At 41.4% G+C, this 17,976-nt stretch overlaps 1 protein-coding gene and 1 pseudogene across 1 annotated transcript; one reads left to right on the top strand and one right to left on the bottom strand.

The window, feature by feature from the left end:
* Positions 1-64: 64 nt before the first annotated feature.
* Positions 65-5,713, bottom strand: LOC116308651 (uncharacterized). Its single transcript, XM_031719128.2, has 2 exons — positions 5,544-5,713; positions 65-1,801 (listed from the first exon to the last, which is right to left on the bottom strand). Exon 2 carries the CDS (start codon positions 1,769-1,771, stop codon positions 491-493), a length of 1,281 nt encoding a protein of 426 aa, XP_031574988.1. The 5' UTR covers positions 1,772-1,801; positions 5,544-5,713; the 3' UTR covers positions 65-490.
* Positions 5,714-16,803: 11,090 nt separating this feature from the next.
* Positions 16,804-17,675, top strand: LOC116308913 (uncharacterized; annotated as a pseudogene).
* The last annotated feature ends 301 nt before the right edge of the window (positions 17,676-17,976 follow it).

The raw sequence follows: 17,976 nt of genomic DNA, 5'->3' as shown, positions 1-17,976 counted from the left end.
GAATTGGTGCATAACCCAGGCCTTAACATGCATATTTTAAGAAATGACCAATTTCTGCCAGCAGGAGTTTTTACTGTATCTTTTTATTCCCACGAGACTAAAAAACTACGATGGCTAATTAATTGTTTACACGTAACATTAGGATCTAATTTCTATTCTCGTACAGACAAGGTTTCTGATTGGCTCAACTACATCCTCAAGGGAGTGAAAAATCAAAATAACAAAAGAATTCATTTTCATTTCTTTTGATGAATTTAACCAAGATGGCGGCTATGACGTCATGTGCAAACTAGAAATAGTCCCCTTCACTGTTCCCTGCGCCGTCTTTCAAGGAAGCCATGCCTTGCATCGAAGCGACACGAACAGTGACCTGGCAATAATAGATTTTTTTTTTTTACACCTCGGACAATTATTCAAGTGTCAAGATGCAAAGACACGGCTACCTTTCAAGATGGCGCAAGGAACTGTTAAAGGGACTATTCGATGTCTTTCATACTTCCATTCTGTCTGCGAGTATTTCCAGCGTCTCATGAGAACATCCATACAGCCATTTTTCTTCAAGGCCTGATTTCTGCCCATTCAAGATTCGCCATCTGCTGTTCCACATTCCCTCAGAGATAAAGGAGAGTAAGATATCACGTGATGACGATTCGTGGATGGGTTCTCGCCCATGACTCACGCGGCCGTTGTTCATGAGGACAGCCGTTCCTTCTTTCAGGATCATTCTTTTCTGGTTCGCTTTCTCGTCTAGCTTTTTTTGCAGTAGCCTGTACGCATCGTAGTGCTTCTTCATCGTTGCGTGATCTCTAAACACGCTTAAATCCACACCAGCGTGTTTGTTCGTCAAATTAATATGATCGTGCTTCTCTTTCTGGTCATAGGCGATCATTGTCTTATTTTCCGAGAGGTCTAAGTGGTATAAGTAGTGATCTTCAGGGTTTTTACACTTCTCAGGAACAGTCAATCGTCTCCTGGCCAGACGCACTGGGATCGTACGAAGCAGCTCGTATGCCTCGGGTTCTTCTCGGCGTATTTCCTCAATCACCTTCAGGTTGTCGACAAGAAAGTTATACGTGTCTTGAACCGGGGCATTGTAGCGCATTCCTAGCAAACAAGTCAATCTGAACATCGTTGGATAGTAGGGGGTGTCCACATGCATTGGGTGCGCATTCGAGGTATAAGTTGCAGAGTCGTAGCTCGTTTCTTTCTTGCTATCTTTTAAGATATGGAGCACATTTGTAGGATGGGTGCGTTGTGCTTCTTGACCAATAGAGTTTAATATGCCCATGAGGCCTTCCTCGTTCGGAGGCACTCCCTCGAAAGTTGCAAAGCCGTACTTCCTCAAGTCGTTGAACCAAGTGCGGAACGTTTCCTTCCTCTCCGAATACTTGTAAATAGGAAACTTGGAGTTGGCATCCCAAAGAGTGATGTCAGGCTTTTTGCACAGATCTTTATTGATATTGTGGTCTAGAGCACGAAGCCAAGAAGCGTTGAAAGTACCAAGATGGTCTCCCCATTCAACAAGAATATCCTCGCTTCCCTTCTCATGTTCTGCACGAACCAACGGGGATTCTTTACGGATAAACTCAACGTAGTCATCTCTTTTATACAGCAAAGAACCGGCATCGAAAACCTCGGGATCGCGCACGGCACTTCGAAGCCAGATATTTGGGAAGTTACTCTGCTTACCGTCTTGCCAGGTTATTGATAACAGGTCCTTGCAGTGAGAAACAGCCGCAACGCGGAAGGGAGCTCGTAACATTGCTGCCATTTTTAAGTGAGTAAGAGAACTGTTATTTACCTGAAGATAGAAACAGTACATGAATGTCAAGAAATAAAAATGGCCACATTTCGTCTAATCTAGAGGTAAAATGACTGTGTCGCGCTCTACCTTTGAATGAAATAGAATTTTCATATTCAAGAGCAAGTACAATAAAGATAATTCCAAATCAAATATATCAAGATATAGCAATTCTTACAACCCATGGTCCCCTAATTAATGCAAGCTTTACGGCAGCCCTAAGTGCCATTACCACAGGGAGCCCAATTCCCCAATTATTCTGCTGCAAAGCTACGACCTTGTGTGCTTTATTTTCCATTACCTGTGAGGAAAAACTGTGTACAGAGTACAATTTGGGATTTAATTGTACTCCTCTCGTTCAATCAAAATCGAGTAATTTTGTTGAGTATATTATAATAACTGTTACTGGTTTGTGTCTATAGGGATGATCGTATTCGCAATTTGGCTCGCCGCCATATTGGATTCATTACGTCATAAACTCATTAAAAAACACACAGGCAAACCAATCGATATTAATGAGTGACCGGTAAAAATAACCGGCAAGGCAAAGATTTGACCGGACCAGCTAAATTTCTGCCCCGGCATTGTCCGTTGACCGGCCGTTATTTTTAGCCCTGAGCATAGATTTTCTGATATAATTTGACATTCGATGCAGCTAGTGAAATTTGACTCCTATTCTCGACTTTCACATTCCCATAATGCCTTACGTCTTTGGGGGGTAACCAATCAAAAAACTGTCCCAAATTGAAAGGTTTCTTAATTGAATTTATACTATACCTGCTTTTATCTGTTCAATACTAATTATCAGTTTATTCCAAGTTATTTTTGCGTGTACAGATCATGAAGAGTTTTGGTCTTACAGAAAATGTATTGACTTGCGAAAAATTTTTTAAAATTTACCTTAAACGTCTTCAAGCTTCTATCTTTTTCTGTTTTTTACTTCTTCGTTTTATCTTTGGATACCAAGCAAGGTATGTTTAACATTGTCTGATCAGCCTTCAGCAAAATAAGTGGGTTTTTACCCTCTGGTTACCCCCCAAAGACGCAAAGGATTATAGGGATGTGAAAGCCGAGAATATATCGTGACGCTAGCGTGACGTAAGATATTTAGTTCATCGGAAAAAGGAAAAAATGCTTAGTTTTGAAAATTCATATCTTCGTCGTTTTAGCGCATTTTTTTTTTGGGACAGTTCATTTTTGACGGGCATGGGAGGGGAGGAGGGGGATGGTGGGATTTACAAGGGGAGGGGGGGGGCGTTAAGGCGGGACTACCCACCAAAAAATTAGCTAAAAAGAAAATGTATTTTAAAAATATCTTGTTTTAATAGGGGATCACGTAAAAAAAAATTCAGGTTGGGAAGGGGTTATACATTTCTTATTTCACGAAATCCCACCTAATCCCCAATCTCCATAAAAAATGAACGATCTCTTACGAAATGTTGTAGTTTTACCTAGAAGCATACCATGTTGAGCGCAGTCATTATACCCGTGCAACGAAATCCAAAAGAGCATTATCGAATTATTATGTCGACAAATAGTACTGTTGTTATTACGTTTTTTTCCTTGTCAAATAAACTTTCTAAGCTAGTAATTTAAACAAAACATTGTAAAAATTGTGTGTGAATAAAAAATTGATTGAGTAAATACCTCGCAACAAGAACATTATCGATGTTATTTTTTGCATGGAGGTCTTGAACCGGCACCTAAGGGCTTCTACAGTGCTTCACAATCACACGCGTGAAATCGTGAAAAAAAAAAAAAAAAAAAATCGAAACATCATGGTGGACGCCAATCAAGGGGTGTTTCCTAGCACATGGAACAATTTGAAAACGTCGGCTAGCCGTATTAGTTTGGACGGAGAACATTTTCGTACCCGAAAATTTTCGAATACGATGACGTCATGATTGTCATGGGAACATGGCGGGAAGGGTAAAAATTCTCCGCGGGCTCAATTTCAGCTTCGATGCACATGCTCAGGCATGCAATGAAGCGTTTTTGCCGCCTCTGATCGGACTAGTGTGGACGCGAAACATTTTATCCGTTTTCATGTGTGGATGGAAATTTTTTTTTGGTTTCGGTGTGAAAGTTGTGGATTCAAATTTATCCGGCATAGTGTGGACGGGGCCATAGAGTGCAAACAATATAACCGTGAAACTTTAGTAATACTAAATAGCACAATTTTATGCAAATTCCATTGTTTTCTATTGTTTAATTAGCACTATTTTGTACTATTTAGTAATTAGTGTTTCGCGGATTAATTGTTTGCGCAGATCAGTTCAATTACATACATACATTATTGCCGCAGTACAAATATATAGTCTATATATTTATATTCTCATATATAATAACTTTGTAAGAAATTGCACAAATTAGCAAGTTCAGTAGACCGTAGGCCTACAAAACTTTGAAACTAATTTGTACGATGTATAATTTTGTTTTTAATTAACTTTTTAACGGATGAGATGGTATGACTCTATTATCAATGAATTCATTGATAGTAAACTCTTTTCATGAATCGAATATCTTATAATGTCAAGCTAGCGTGATATAGGAGTAAAATGTCATTGCATCCAATTTTGAAATTGCCATTAATGACCTGGGTGGCGTCCACGTCATCTGTAGTGAAAAGACGTTCTAGAATGACCTGTAACTTTAAAACGGCTCAATGGAAAGCGTTCGCTGCTGTTTAGCAAGCGCGTTTAAAATTGACAAGACATGAACACGAAAGCGCCATGTACATGTCCCAAACTAATGCTCAATGCTTTTTTTAAAAATCCCAACTGGCAAAGAGACAGCGGGACTCGACTTCAGCATCACCGGGTTGCGAGACAGACGCTGTGACCACTCGACCATGCAGCCTCCTATGTTTCCTTAGGGACGGACTATTAGATAGTTGATGGGGATTGCGTAACTCCCAAAAAAAATATCGAGCAAGCACTTAAACCTCAAAAGAAAATCGTGCAACCTCTTCTGCTAGAAGATAATAAATATCGAACTATACGCAAAAAAATAATGTGCAAGGGTTGAGCCAAAAACAATAAATATCATGCAACCAAAATTCCGGTTTTTGGTATCTCTAAAAACCTTACTGTGGATCATCCCTTGAGCCAATCGATGATCGCCCAAGACCATGAACACCAGTACGATTGGTCAGACAGATTTCGAAATAAACTATAAACCAAAGCAAATTTTTGGCGTGAACGACTCCTCAAGTCGAACAAGTGAAATATCATAAAATAAACAAATAAATCACTTTTATTTAAGTGTCTAGTCGTTCTAGCGCTTTCGCACTAATTGGGGACACTTTTCACTCACACGCACTACCACTACATTTAATATTCTATGCACACAACGCTCAACTCACATGTTGATTTTTACGGAGGGAGGTAACCGGAGAACCCGGAGAAAACCCTCGTAGCATAGGAGAAAACAACACAGCAAACAAACTCAATTCACATGTGGCGACTGCAGGGCTCGGAACAGCTACTAGCCGCGAACGCCACCCATGCTACCATATTTGCCAAGTGTGCAATTATAGACTTCTCATTCCCCAAAACATAATACGCAGTAAATCTAAACATGACCCTAACTCATGCCAAGTGATGCAATTATAGACTTCTCATTTATACTAAAAGTTTGTCGGCAATTGTACGACATTTAGGGAAGAAAGCAAAGCTTGAATCGTGAGTGCACGCCAAAAAAGACAAATCCTGAATTGCACTCAGCAGATAAACAGGCTTACCTTCGATAGACTATCGACACTTTCAGCTTCAAAAAAAGTTGAATGTTTAGCGCTTGGAGTGGAATGTCCAACTGCAGAGTCTGGTCCAACTGATCATGTGTGACGAAATAATTGAAGCCCCTCGAGAGTTAAAACATAATAATCTAATGGCAGCGCTTTTCAAGGATTAGTAAGGATTAGAACAAGAAGAAAGAAATGACATAATCCATTATATTTTAGGATTTTCTATTAAGTCTTTCTACTCTTAGAGTTTCATTAAATATGGAACAATTTTTCGTAAGCAGGTTTAGTTGGTTTGGAGTCAGTTGTTCTGTTCAACGAAAGATCGTACAAGAGCTGTGAGGAGCAGGAGCATGATATTAAGGAACCTCGTCAACTATCCAAAGACAGGATAGTGGGTTAACAGATACAGAAGAAATTGTTGGTTAAAGTTTGGGTGAGCAGTTAATTATTGAACATTGAACATTGAACATTGAGTATTGAACCAGAACTCTGAATCAAACATAATAAGTTAGTATAATAAGTTAGTATAATAAGTTTCATAGTTTAGCGCTTTATTTAAGTTTATTGTTTATCGTTAAGGTTCGTTTTCTTAATAAATGCTGTCATTAGAATATTACTTCTGTGTTTCTCTTAGTTTCCCCGGGAAGAAAGGCGCAATACTTAGTAAAAAACATTACCGGTCTGAACAGCGTCACAGCATGATGATCAGTTAGCCATGAATCTCTTTTGTACACCACTAGTCAAAGTTCAAAGTCTAAATAAGGAAGTTATTTTTGATAATCAATCATATATACAATCGTACGAGATTAAGAGGATGTTTAGTACGAATCATTCAACGTCCCGAGAGATTTAAATAAATTTATTCCAACGTATATAAGGTAAAGTTAAAGTGAAAATGAGCCCTTTTGACAATACTTTCAGTACTGGTTCTGCATAAAGTAAATAGTTGATTGGTAAAATATTTCTTGATTTGAGTGATGCGTATCTAATAAGTTCTGAAGGTTTATACTTCCAATATGTTAATGATGATGACGTCAGGTAAGGTATTTGAGTGTTTTTGTTGTAACTAGTAATACTAAATGCTGGCCATTTTGAAAATAAAGATTTTAAATAGCTTTCATGTAAACCATGAGTAAAATAATGATGCTTTTTAGATACTGTATCTATGAACCAGTTCGATTTTAAATTGTATATTAATTAAGCCTTAATTGCTTACTATCAATCACGTGACTTTTTTGGGGTTGACTAGGGGGCAAACAAGCGGTTGGCTGGGGGGCAACTAGCGGATGCTAAGTCAAAACATATCAAAATAAGTCCTCAAACTATTGTATTTGACTATTTTCACAACATCAAACCAGAAAACAAGAGATCAAAACAACCTCCAGGATTCTACAAGCCATTAAAAAAGAGCTATTACCGGAAGTGACGTCTATTGATAGCAACCACATCATTAGCATATAACGTAACCTTCATAACTTAGAAACGTATCACTCAAATCTTATACCAGGTTTATAGTCAGTTACTAAGAATCAAGAAGCAAACAATTAGTTAAAATAATAAAAGTGTAACTGACTCTAAGATAGTCTCCCTCGCATCCGTTTTTAGTGTCGGTCGTCACGCAACGTTGCGTGACGACCGACACTAAAAACGGATGCGAGGAAGACTAACTCTAAGAACAAGTCTCAAATTCTCACTTATGGACCCGAACAACAATATTCTTGCCGTTCTGGAATAAGTACACTCCGTCATGAACAGTGCATAACCTTTCATAGTCTAACCCTAAAACAACCGAAATTTTGTCACGCATATAGGGAAATTGGATTGAAATAATATGTCTTTTTATTAGACGATTAGTAACTTTATTTTGATGGTTATTGTTATTGAAAAGTGGTTGCAATATCAAAATGATTGTTCAAAATCTTCAAGAACTATTATCTGAATTAAGACAAGTAAGCCCGTAGCACCATCTGTAACCACTATTTGTAATTATTTGTATTATTTGTTATGTGTACTCATGATCTATGTTTGTTAATAAATCAAATCAAATAAAATAAAAAAATTAAAAAAATCAAAATGATTGTTAATTTTTGTCATTTGGCCGCCGTTTGAGCCCCTCAAAGGAACACCGACGGGTGAACCCATACATTTCAACTAAATCAAATTAGCATAATCATAATAGCTCGTATCTTTGTATCTAAACTTCTTTTTGCTAGAACGTTGGCTGAGATATGTAATTGTTGTTGTTCTTTCAGCCTGTGGAGGTTTTGTTTTGTATAAGTCCTGAGAAAATTTTCGATGACATAGGTGAAATGAAGCAAAGGAAAACCTGGACTGAAAAACAAAATTACAAAAATCAGAGATTGATGCCCCATCCACACGTATTCGCAAATTTTTGTGTCCACAATTTTTTTTACGGATACGGGTTGTGTCCACACGTGCCCGCAAATTTTTGTGTCCGTATCCGCAAATTTTACGAAAGCGGATACGTGTGGACGGTGAAAACGATTCGAATACGCTGCGTGTGGACGCAAACATTTTCGTATCCGCAAAAAATAATTTGCGGATACAAAAATTTCCGGATACGTGTGGACGGGGCCTAAATAATAAAATGAATCTTTAAGATCAAACCCTATTAAAATGGACATGCATTCGATGCTATAAAATGCACAGATCCCACATTCATTGTTCTACCTCCCTAGTGACTATTGCTTCGTTGGACAAACTACAATGTTTTTTTATATATATACAGCATGGAACGGACGTAGATGTCTATAATGTCAAAACGAAAACGAATCTTCAAAGCCTGGCAGCAGCAGTAAGTGTGACTCGCGATTGACGTCGTATATTTGCGGGTTTAACCCGCGGAATTCCGAACGCGTCCGCATTTTAACAATTTCCGCGTCCGCATTTTAACAATTTCTCATTAATTTCCAAATTTCCCGAAATTGACGTGCAATAGCGCACTTACACTTACTGCTGCTGAAATTAGTAATATTTAAAAAATACTTCTAACAGTGCTTTTGATACACTAGTATATAGACGAAAACTAACTAAAAAACTAACGATTTGAGGAGAGAAAAAGGATGTTAACAGTGCTTTTGATACACTAGTATATAGACGAAAACTAACTAAAAGAGGAGAGAAAAAGGATGCTAAAACTAACTAAGAGAGGAGAGAAAAAGGATGTTAAAAACTAACTAAAAGAGGAGAGAAAAGGGATCCAAACAGTGCCTAAATAACACCTTAGATATAATGGACAACATTCCAAAGATCAAGAATAAAACTGTTAGGCGTCTCAGGACGCGCGTTTTAAACAATCTAGATTGTGATTTCGCCTTTACGACTTACGCAGAAGGCGAATTAGAATACATAATGGACGAAGAAAGAGCAGAACATATTCTAAACCTTATGCCGGAAGGCGACTATCGTTTGGAGTTTAGAAGAGTGTATCGTTTGTCACTGCCTCGACAACCATGTTTCGACTACCTTTTTTTGCGTTCCAAAAGATACCAATCCGTGTTCCAAAAGAGTGTATGCGTGTTCCAAAAGAGTGTATGCGTGTTCCCAAAAGAGTGTATGCGTGTTCCAAAAGATACCAATCCGTGTTCCAAAAGATGTGCAGCCGTGTCCCAAAAGATGTGCAGCCGTGTTCCAAAAGATACCAATCCGTGTTCCAAAAGATACCAATCCGTGTTCCAAAAGATACCAATCCGTGTTCCAAAAGATACCAATCCGTGTTCCAAAAGAGTGTATGCGTGTTCCCAAAAGAGTGTATGCGTGTTCCAAAAGATACCAATCCGTGTCCCCAAAAGAGTGTATGCGTGTTCCAAAAAGATGTGCGTTGGTTTGCGCAAAGAGTTTTGGATCTCTACTTATTTTTATTGTTGTTTGTTAACAATCAACAATAAATACTAAGACCCCTTTTGGAGAAGGTCTGCAAAAATGCCCGAAGAGAATGGATGCCCCTTTCTACCTTCTTTGTAGGGCCACGCGCAATGGTGCAGCTACGTAGCCCGGAATTCGAATGTTGCCTATTGTCTCCTGCGCTCTGTACAAGCCACCTACCACATCCAAAAGGATTTCTATCGTGCGCTGTTTTCCTAGCATGTATCCAGCTATGCCTATGGCTATGTACAGATACATGCTATATTTGTGGACAAACAGGTATCTACCATATGGGTCCATGGAATACCATATAGCCAAACTTGTGTCCGCCTACATATATGGCTACAGCCAAGATGCTATCCAAAGAGGAGATTGCAAACCTTTTGGAAGACAGGAAGAATGGAATGGGACTACAAAAGGTAGCCAAGAAGTATGGTGTGGGTATTCCCAAAATACGCAGGATAGAGCAGGAAAACAATGCGACGCCTGCAATTCCAGAAACGCCACCTACGACAGATTTGCAGAAGCATTTTCTAGAAGTGCAGGATTCCTTTGCCATTGTTTTGGACGACCTAGGAAAAGCAAAGGAGGAATTGCTGGCCGAACTTGCAACCACAAAAAAAGAATTGCTAGACCGCGTGGACGATCTAGAAAAGCTTCGTGCGGAGCTGTCGTCCAAGATACAACCACCTGGTAGCGACGAGGATGGCTACTACAGCGAGGAAAACCTAGAGGACGAAGTAGAGGAGATATCCACGAAAATAGACTGGCAAATAGCCGGGAATATAGTATTTGCCATCTTTGGCATTGGAGCATTGCTTTGGGCGCGCATGCAGCAACCAGTGGAAAAGGTTGTGTACTACGAACGTCCGGGGCCTTCCGAACGGCCACAGAGGCCTTCTAAGATTCCGGAGATGGAGTAGAAAGGGCGTCTACCAGATCGACACCCTTTGCGGAGACGTGCACTATTCTATCCTTTCTTTTGTTGGCAGTGGTCTTTTCCCTGCCTATTTTGCAATATATCGGCGGCGGTTGCGCCCAGTCTATTTTTTGCGCCTCCAAGAAGTGTCCCCAGACGGGCGTGGTTGCATGTTCCGCCGTGCAGCCCTCCAGTACGCACTCGGAGCATCGGCTGGACAGGAACAGAATGGTCCTTTCTTTGCCCCTGTAGGTGGTTTTTGCATAGCGCCAACATTGGTATTCGCCCGGCTGCATGCGTAGCAGCCTGCACGCATTCTTTGTTTGGTGGCGCCGGAACTTCCAGTAGTCTGGATGGATTTTTGGGCATTGCATAGTCTATCTTTGCCGCCAATTCGTGGTAGGTGTCCAAACCAGGGCCTTCGGGTACAAAGATCGTGGCTGCGTTGTTCTGCCACTTTAGCAATACTTCTTCCCCAGGTATGGCGGTGTGCACGTAGCCGCCGTCTTCGAACTTTCCCGCCACGAATGCATCCAACATCGCAGTCGTAGCCCAAGCCACCGACGCTTCCTTGCCGCTGCGTAGGACTACGCGGTGTCCTTTGGCGGGCCAATCGGGGTCTTTGTTCTTTGGCACTGCGTATCCTAGTATTTTGTAGTCGCCCGGGGGTATTTCTTGCATGCGGTGTACCTTCGTATGTGTTTCGAACAGCAACTCGCACAGCTTGCTGCTGCGCCGGCGAGTCCTATCCAACAGCTTTTTGTGCTTTTCCAACTCTTCTTCTATCTTTCGCCTGTCTTCTTCTTTTTGCCGCAGGATATTCTGCCGCTGCTCCTGCAGTTCTGCGTGGTATCTTTTCGTGGCTTCTACCCACTCGTCGCCTTCCAAATCGTCTTGGATGTCTTCCAAACGCTGCTGTCGTTTTCTTTTGGATAGGAAGGAGATCCTGCGGTCCGTAGGCACTTCCAAAATGCCGAAGGGACTCTTTTCTACTCCGATCCTTTGTGCCTTCTTCGTACGCCATATCCACTCCACGTGTTCGGTTGCAGGCAGGAAGTCGGCTATTGTAGGTGCGTTTGCATGCACGCGCGTAGGGAACTTGGACTCCGCTAGCACCGTAGGGGCATCTTTGGTGTAGCAGCGCAGCGGTAGTATTTCCACCGGATCCAATTCTCCTACGTCTATGCGAAATATGGGGCATCTGCGCAGACCAAACTCTGCTATGGTCCAAAGTACACATTGCTCCCATTTGTCGTTGCCCCGCACTCGCACGCCGGCTATCCTACCCGTTCCTGCGTGGCAGTACCAAGCTAGGAATATTTCTTTTGTTTCCTCGCAGCAAATACACAAGCATCTGTCCAAGTGTTCCGCGAGTGCCAACCACATGTTCTTTGGCGGCTGTACTACGAATATGTCTTCTAGCGGCGCTATGGTTTCCACGATAGCATTGGTGTGTTCTTTGGAGAAATCCCTGCTGTAGATGGATATTTCCACGCGCGTACATCCTCTTTTCTGCACGTCGGGATGTAGGAATGTCCTACGCAAATGGTCGTTGGGGCAATCCACGTACTCGGCCAGCTTTGCTCCTACTGGGTTTTGCACTTCTCCGGCTTCGAAGTTGGATACTATTTTGTTGTATATTTTCGTTCGTTTGCCCTTTTCCACCCAAGTGCAAACGTGGTTGCCTACTTGGTGCGTATTGTCCAGTATGGTGCCTTCGCGCCAACCAACTTCTCCTTGTTCTTTGTAGCCCATTTGCCGCAGTCGGCGCACCAAGCTCTTGCGGTCCAAAGTACCAGAGAAATCCTGCGTGTAGTCGACGGAATAGATTCCATATCCGTGCGCATCCAATAGCCTAGCGAACTTGGCAATGCTTTTGTCTACGACTTCTATGGGCAATTCGGAGGTGTCTACTTTGGCTACGAAGGTGGCTGCGTGTTCGCCGTGCAGGCTGTTCCACTTGTTGGACAAATGGGAGACGCGGTCTACTATGTTGCCTTTCCTGCATGTGTGCGCCATGCTGGTCGGCAGGAATACCCCAAACGCTTCCGTGGCCGCAATGGATATTTTGGATACTATTGCCTTCGCATTTCTACACACCCGCCCATACAAATCTTGTTCTGCGGCGAATCCATACACAAACACGTCGTCTACAAAAGGAGGCAGCCCATGCAGCGGCTGCAAACTTGTAGGGCCTTCGTTTCCACGCAAATAGTCGCATTTGGATATGTCCGGCAGCAGGTTTCCGTCGTGGGCATTGTCCAGCAGCAAATGTGCTAGCAGCCTACTCTTTGCGCGTATGCCCATCTCTTGCAATGTAGTCGAAATAGTCTTTTGGGAGTCCATCTCTATATATAGGGGGAGAAGCAAATACGACGAATGTGGCCTTCGTTGGACAACGCACATCTTTTGGGGGAACGGATCGTTCCTCTCCCATCTTTTGGGAAGCGTCCCAGGCATCTTTGGGGACGCAAAAAAGGTTGCACATCTTTGGGGACGCGGATTGCACATCTTTTGGGGACACCAAAAAAAGGTAGTCGAAACATGGTTGTCGAGGTGCTGACAATCCATACACTCTTCTAAGTATTTATTGTTGATTGTTAACAAACAACAATAAAAATAAGTAGAGATCCAAAACTCTTTGCGCAAACCAACGCACATCTTTTTGGAACACGCATACACTCTTTTGGGGACACGGATTGGTATCTTTTGGAACACGCATACACTCTTTTGGGAACACGCATACACTCTTTTGGAACACGGATTGGTATCTTTTGGAACACGGATTGGTATCTTTTGGAACACGGATTGGTATCTTTTGGAACACGGCTGCACATCTTTTGGGACACGGCTGCACATCTTTTGGAACACGGATTGGTATCTTTTGGAACACGCATACACTCTTTTGGGAACACGCATACACTCTTTTGGAACACGCATACACTCTTTTGGAACACGGATTGGTATCTTTTGGAACGCAAAAAAAGGTAGTCGAAACATGGTTGTCGAGGCAGTGACAAACGATACACTCTTCTAATTGCTGTACATTCTGGAGCCTTGGTAATAAATACCGTCGGGTCTTCTTTCGAACTTACTAGGGTCTGCATGCGGAAACATCTTCCTAAATGCTCTCCAGTTCCAGTAATCCCGGTTGTCGTGATGTGGCTGCTCCTCTATGTTATTCCCAAAAGCGTCGTACATTAGTATATAATGGATGTTATACCATCAGCACCTCCACTTTATCCTGAACTTCCTAACGAACCTAACGAATTAAGCGCTGAAAACTTCAGGCTCAATAAAGCAAATTTAATCCTGGCTTACTTGGAAGGGCAAACGAAACACTATGAGGAGGTCAGGAAAAAGTATGCTAGGGCCCGAAGCATACTACATAAAATCGTAATAACTTCCGGCTCCATGTCCGTGGCGTTAACAGGGACTGGCGTTGCTACCTCACTCACCGGACCTGGAATAGTCGTTGGCGTTCCTTTGGCCAGCGTTGGAGCCATCTGCGGCATTGTTTCCGCTGTTACGACAGGCATCATGAAGCAATTGTCCGGTAAGATATCTAAGCACGACACTCATATAGCCCTAGCAAAAGCAAAGGCTAACACCATCGCCGACTTAGTGTCTCAGGCTTTGCGGGACCGCAAAATCAACGACGTGGAGTTTTCTTTGATCCTCGCGGAGGAAAAGAAATACGCGGAGTTAAAGTCTGGCAATAAAAAAACAGTCGTAAAAGATCTTTCCGAGGAATCTCGCAAAAAGATCTACCAGGAGGCAAAAGAAGAGCTACAAAGAAAGCTCGCTCAGTAAACATCTGCTTCGAAAAGAGCGTTGGGGGATTTCGGCTGCACATTTCATCTTCTCGGAATCCATTCTAACAGCGGGTGGTTGGGGTCTATTTCGTAAAATATTTCGTAGATTACGTCAGGGTAATAAGGAATATCCTTATCCAGACGACAAAACATCCACTCGGCTTTTGTCATATCAGAAACCTCGGGAATAGACTTACCGGTAATTTCAGACAAAAGATAGGGAATAGCTTTGTAATATTTCCCTAGTTTTAATTTTTTCAATGTCTTCCGTAGACTTTGTGGGGTTGGCTCTTCTAAGTGGTCTATGATTTTCTGCCTTACTTCATCGTCTAAATATACCGGTCGATAACCTTGGATATGACTCATCCAGTCTCTAAAGTATTTTATTCTTTTGTATGGGGTCTTCGTACGACCTCCATTGGCGTAATATTGCTCTTTGGTAGCATTTGGTACGGCATTACGAATATTCTTACCACACTCGTAACACTGTGCTGACGTGTCGTCTTCTATTTGCATTTTCTTACCACAACACCAGAAACCCTTGGGCTTGGGTATATTAACTTTGAATCTTAGACAAATCACACAGAAATCATTGGCGAACTTTTTACATTCATGCATCGTATATCCAACAAAATATTTTGCGGCATCTTTGAAGAATTCGCGGACCAATTTGGCCACACAGTTTCCAGGATGTCGCATTGGTTGTAGCTTCTTTGGATTAGGCTCTCTTAAAAGGTACGCAGCATAAATGACCACGGAGACAGGGTAAGCAACCTCATAGAAGAGGCTGTCGATTCCTATTAGCGCTCCTGGCGGCGTATCTTCGTTCAAGATGAACAAGGATTTCTTACCGCTGGCCTTTATTGGTCTACGTCCTTTTTCGATGTGCCATTCTCCGTCAGAATACTTTATGAAAGTTAACTCCAAACGATAGTCGCCTTCCGGCATAAGGTTTAGAATATGTTCTGCTCTTTCTTCGTCCATTATGTATTCTAATTCGCCTTCTGCGTAAGTCGTAAAGGCGAAATCACAATCTAGATTGTTTAAAACGCGCGTCCTGAGACGCCTAACAGTTTTATTCTTGATCTTTGGAATGTTGTCCATTATATCTAAGGTGTTATTTAGGCACTGTTTGGATCCCTTTTCTCTCCTCTTTTAGTTAGTTTTTAACATCCTTTTTCTCTCCTCTCTTAGTTAGTTTTAGCATCCTTTTTCTCTCCTCTTTTAGTTAGTTTTCGTCTATATACTAGTGTATCAAAAGCACTGTTAACATCCTTTTTCTCTCCTCAAATCGTTAGTTTTTTAGTTAGTTTTCGTCTATATACTAGTGTATCAAAAGCACTGTTAGAAGTATTTTTTAAATATTACTAATTTCAGCAGCAGTAAGTGTAAGTGCGCTATTGCACGTCAATTTCGGGAAATTTGGAAATTAATGAGAAATTGTTAAAATGCGGACGCGGAAATTGTTAAAATGCGGACGCGTTCGGAATTCCGCGGGTTAAACCCGCAAATATACGACGTCAATCGCGAGTCACACTTACTGCTGCTCTGGCATATACAATAGCCAAGCATATATGCAACTGAAATGCAAAAACAACTTTTTGTGCAAGGAGTATGTACCTTCTCGTTTGCGCTATAAACAAGAGCCTACAAGCCAAGCTAACCGAATTTTCAAATTATTATTATTTTTTGAATATTGAAGATTCGTTTTCATTAATGAATGTTCGAATCGAATAATGAAATCAAGAATCCAAAAATAAAGTCATTAATGACCCCTACGTGTTCACGCTTGAGGTAGTTTGACTGTAAAATCCTGAGAAAATTTTCGATCATGTAGGTGAAAGCAAAGAATAACTTGGATTTAAAAAAAAGCAAAAAACAAAAATCAGAGATTGAATAATAAAAATAATAAAATAAATCTGTAAGATCGGATAGACATATAGCAAGCGCGTTTAAAATTTACAAGACATGAACGCGTATCACTAATTTAAAAACATATTATTTCAATCGAAATTCCCTATTAATGCGAGACAAAAATTTTGTTGTTTGGGGTTAGACCATGAAAGGTTATGCACAGTTCATGATGGAGAGCACTTATTCTGACCTCACTTCGATCACATAGAACAGACATTGTATATTGCTTATCAAAAATAACTTCGTTGTTTCGACTCTTTGGCTGCACTTTGAACGCCAGTGGTGTACGAAAGAGTTTCATGGCTAACTGATCATCATGCTCAGTTGGACATTCCACTCCAAGCGCTAAACATTCAACTATTTTTGAAGCTGAAAGTGTCGATAGTCTATTGAAGTTAAGCCTGTTTATCTGATGAGTGCAGTTCAGGATTTGTCTTTTTTGGCGTACACTCACGATTTAAGCTTTGTTTTCTTCCCTAAATGTCGTGCAATTGCCGACAAACTTTTAGTATAAATGAGAAGTCTATAATTGCATCACTTGGCAGGACTTAGAGTCATGTTTAGATTTACTGCTTATTATGTTTGGGCAATTGGGTTCCCTGTGGCTCAGAGCTGTCGCAAAGCTTGCATTAATACGACTTGTATTTCATTTCTTGAAATCAATGTACTGTTTCTGTCTTCAGGTTGCCAGCAAATAAGTTTTCCTACCCACTTAAAAAATAAAATGGCAGCAATGTTACGAGCTCCCTTCCGCGTGACAGCTTTGTCTCACTGCAAGGACCCGTTATCAATAAACTGGCAACGTTAAGCAGAGCAATTTCCCAAATATCTGGCTTCGAAGTACTGTGCACGACCCCATCATATTCAATGCTGGCTCCTTGATTTATAAACGACATGAGTACATTGACTTTATCCGTAAAGAATCCCCTTTGGTTCGTGCAGAATATGAGAAGGGAAGCGAGGATATTCTTGTTCAATGGGGAGACCATCTTGGTACTTTCAACGCTTCTTGGCTTCGTGCTCTAGACCGCAATATCAATAAAGATCTGTGCAAGAAGCCTGACATCACTCTTTGGGATGCCAACTCCAAGTTTTCCATTTACAAGTATTCGGAGAGGAAGGAAACGTTCCGCACTTGGTTTAACGACTTGTGAGGAAATACGGCTTGGCAATTTTCGAGGGAGTGCCTCCGAACGAGGAAGGCCTCATGGGCATCATGCACTCTATTGGTCAAAAAGCCGAGCGTAACCATTCTACAAACGTTCAACATATTTTACACGATAGCAAGATAGAAGATTGATAGATAGATAGATTGATTGATTGAGGAAATACGCCGAGAAGAATCCGAGGCATACGAGCTGCTTCGTACGATCCCGGTGCGTCTGGCCAGGAGACGATTGACTGTTACTGAGAAGTGTAAAAACCCTGAAGATCACTGCCTGTATCAGCTAGACGCCTTGATGGCTTGGTCGGTCTGTACGGGACGATCTTGACCTCGGTCGGGTACCGACCTCGCTGCGCTCGGTCTGTACATTCCGACCTCGGTCAAGATTATCCCGTACAGACCTCCCGCTCGGTTAATAAGATCTAAATATTGATTGCAATTCACGTATTTATGACGTAACACCTGTTTTAAAAATTTGAAAACAATCTATATAAAGTGAAAAAGATAACTTCGTAGAGAGTTATTAGCCTGTGTTGCATCTGGCCTTTTCTACGAAGAAAATTCCGGCGATAGTTTTACCAGCTCGGGATCCCTGTGGATTGAGATCCATTCGGAAATAAGACTGTAGAATTTCACTTCCGGCACGTGATAATAATTACTCATTAAAATTAATGAAGTAATTTCGACCAATCAAATGGCTAGGATTCGCCAAATGTTTTGCTTGGCTCCAAA

This window comes from Actinia tenebrosa, unplaced genomic scaffold (assembly GCF_029948245.1).
Source record: "Actinia tenebrosa isolate PJP-AT-01 unplaced genomic scaffold, QUT_ActTen_1.0 PGA_scaffold0__85_contigs__length_37466705, whole genome shotgun sequence".
NCBI classification, from domain to species: domain Eukaryota; kingdom Metazoa; phylum Cnidaria; class Anthozoa; order Actiniaria; family Actiniidae; genus Actinia; species Actinia tenebrosa.
The sequence above is the reverse complement of the archived record's forward strand: the minus strand, read 5'-3'. Positions and strand labels throughout refer to the sequence as shown.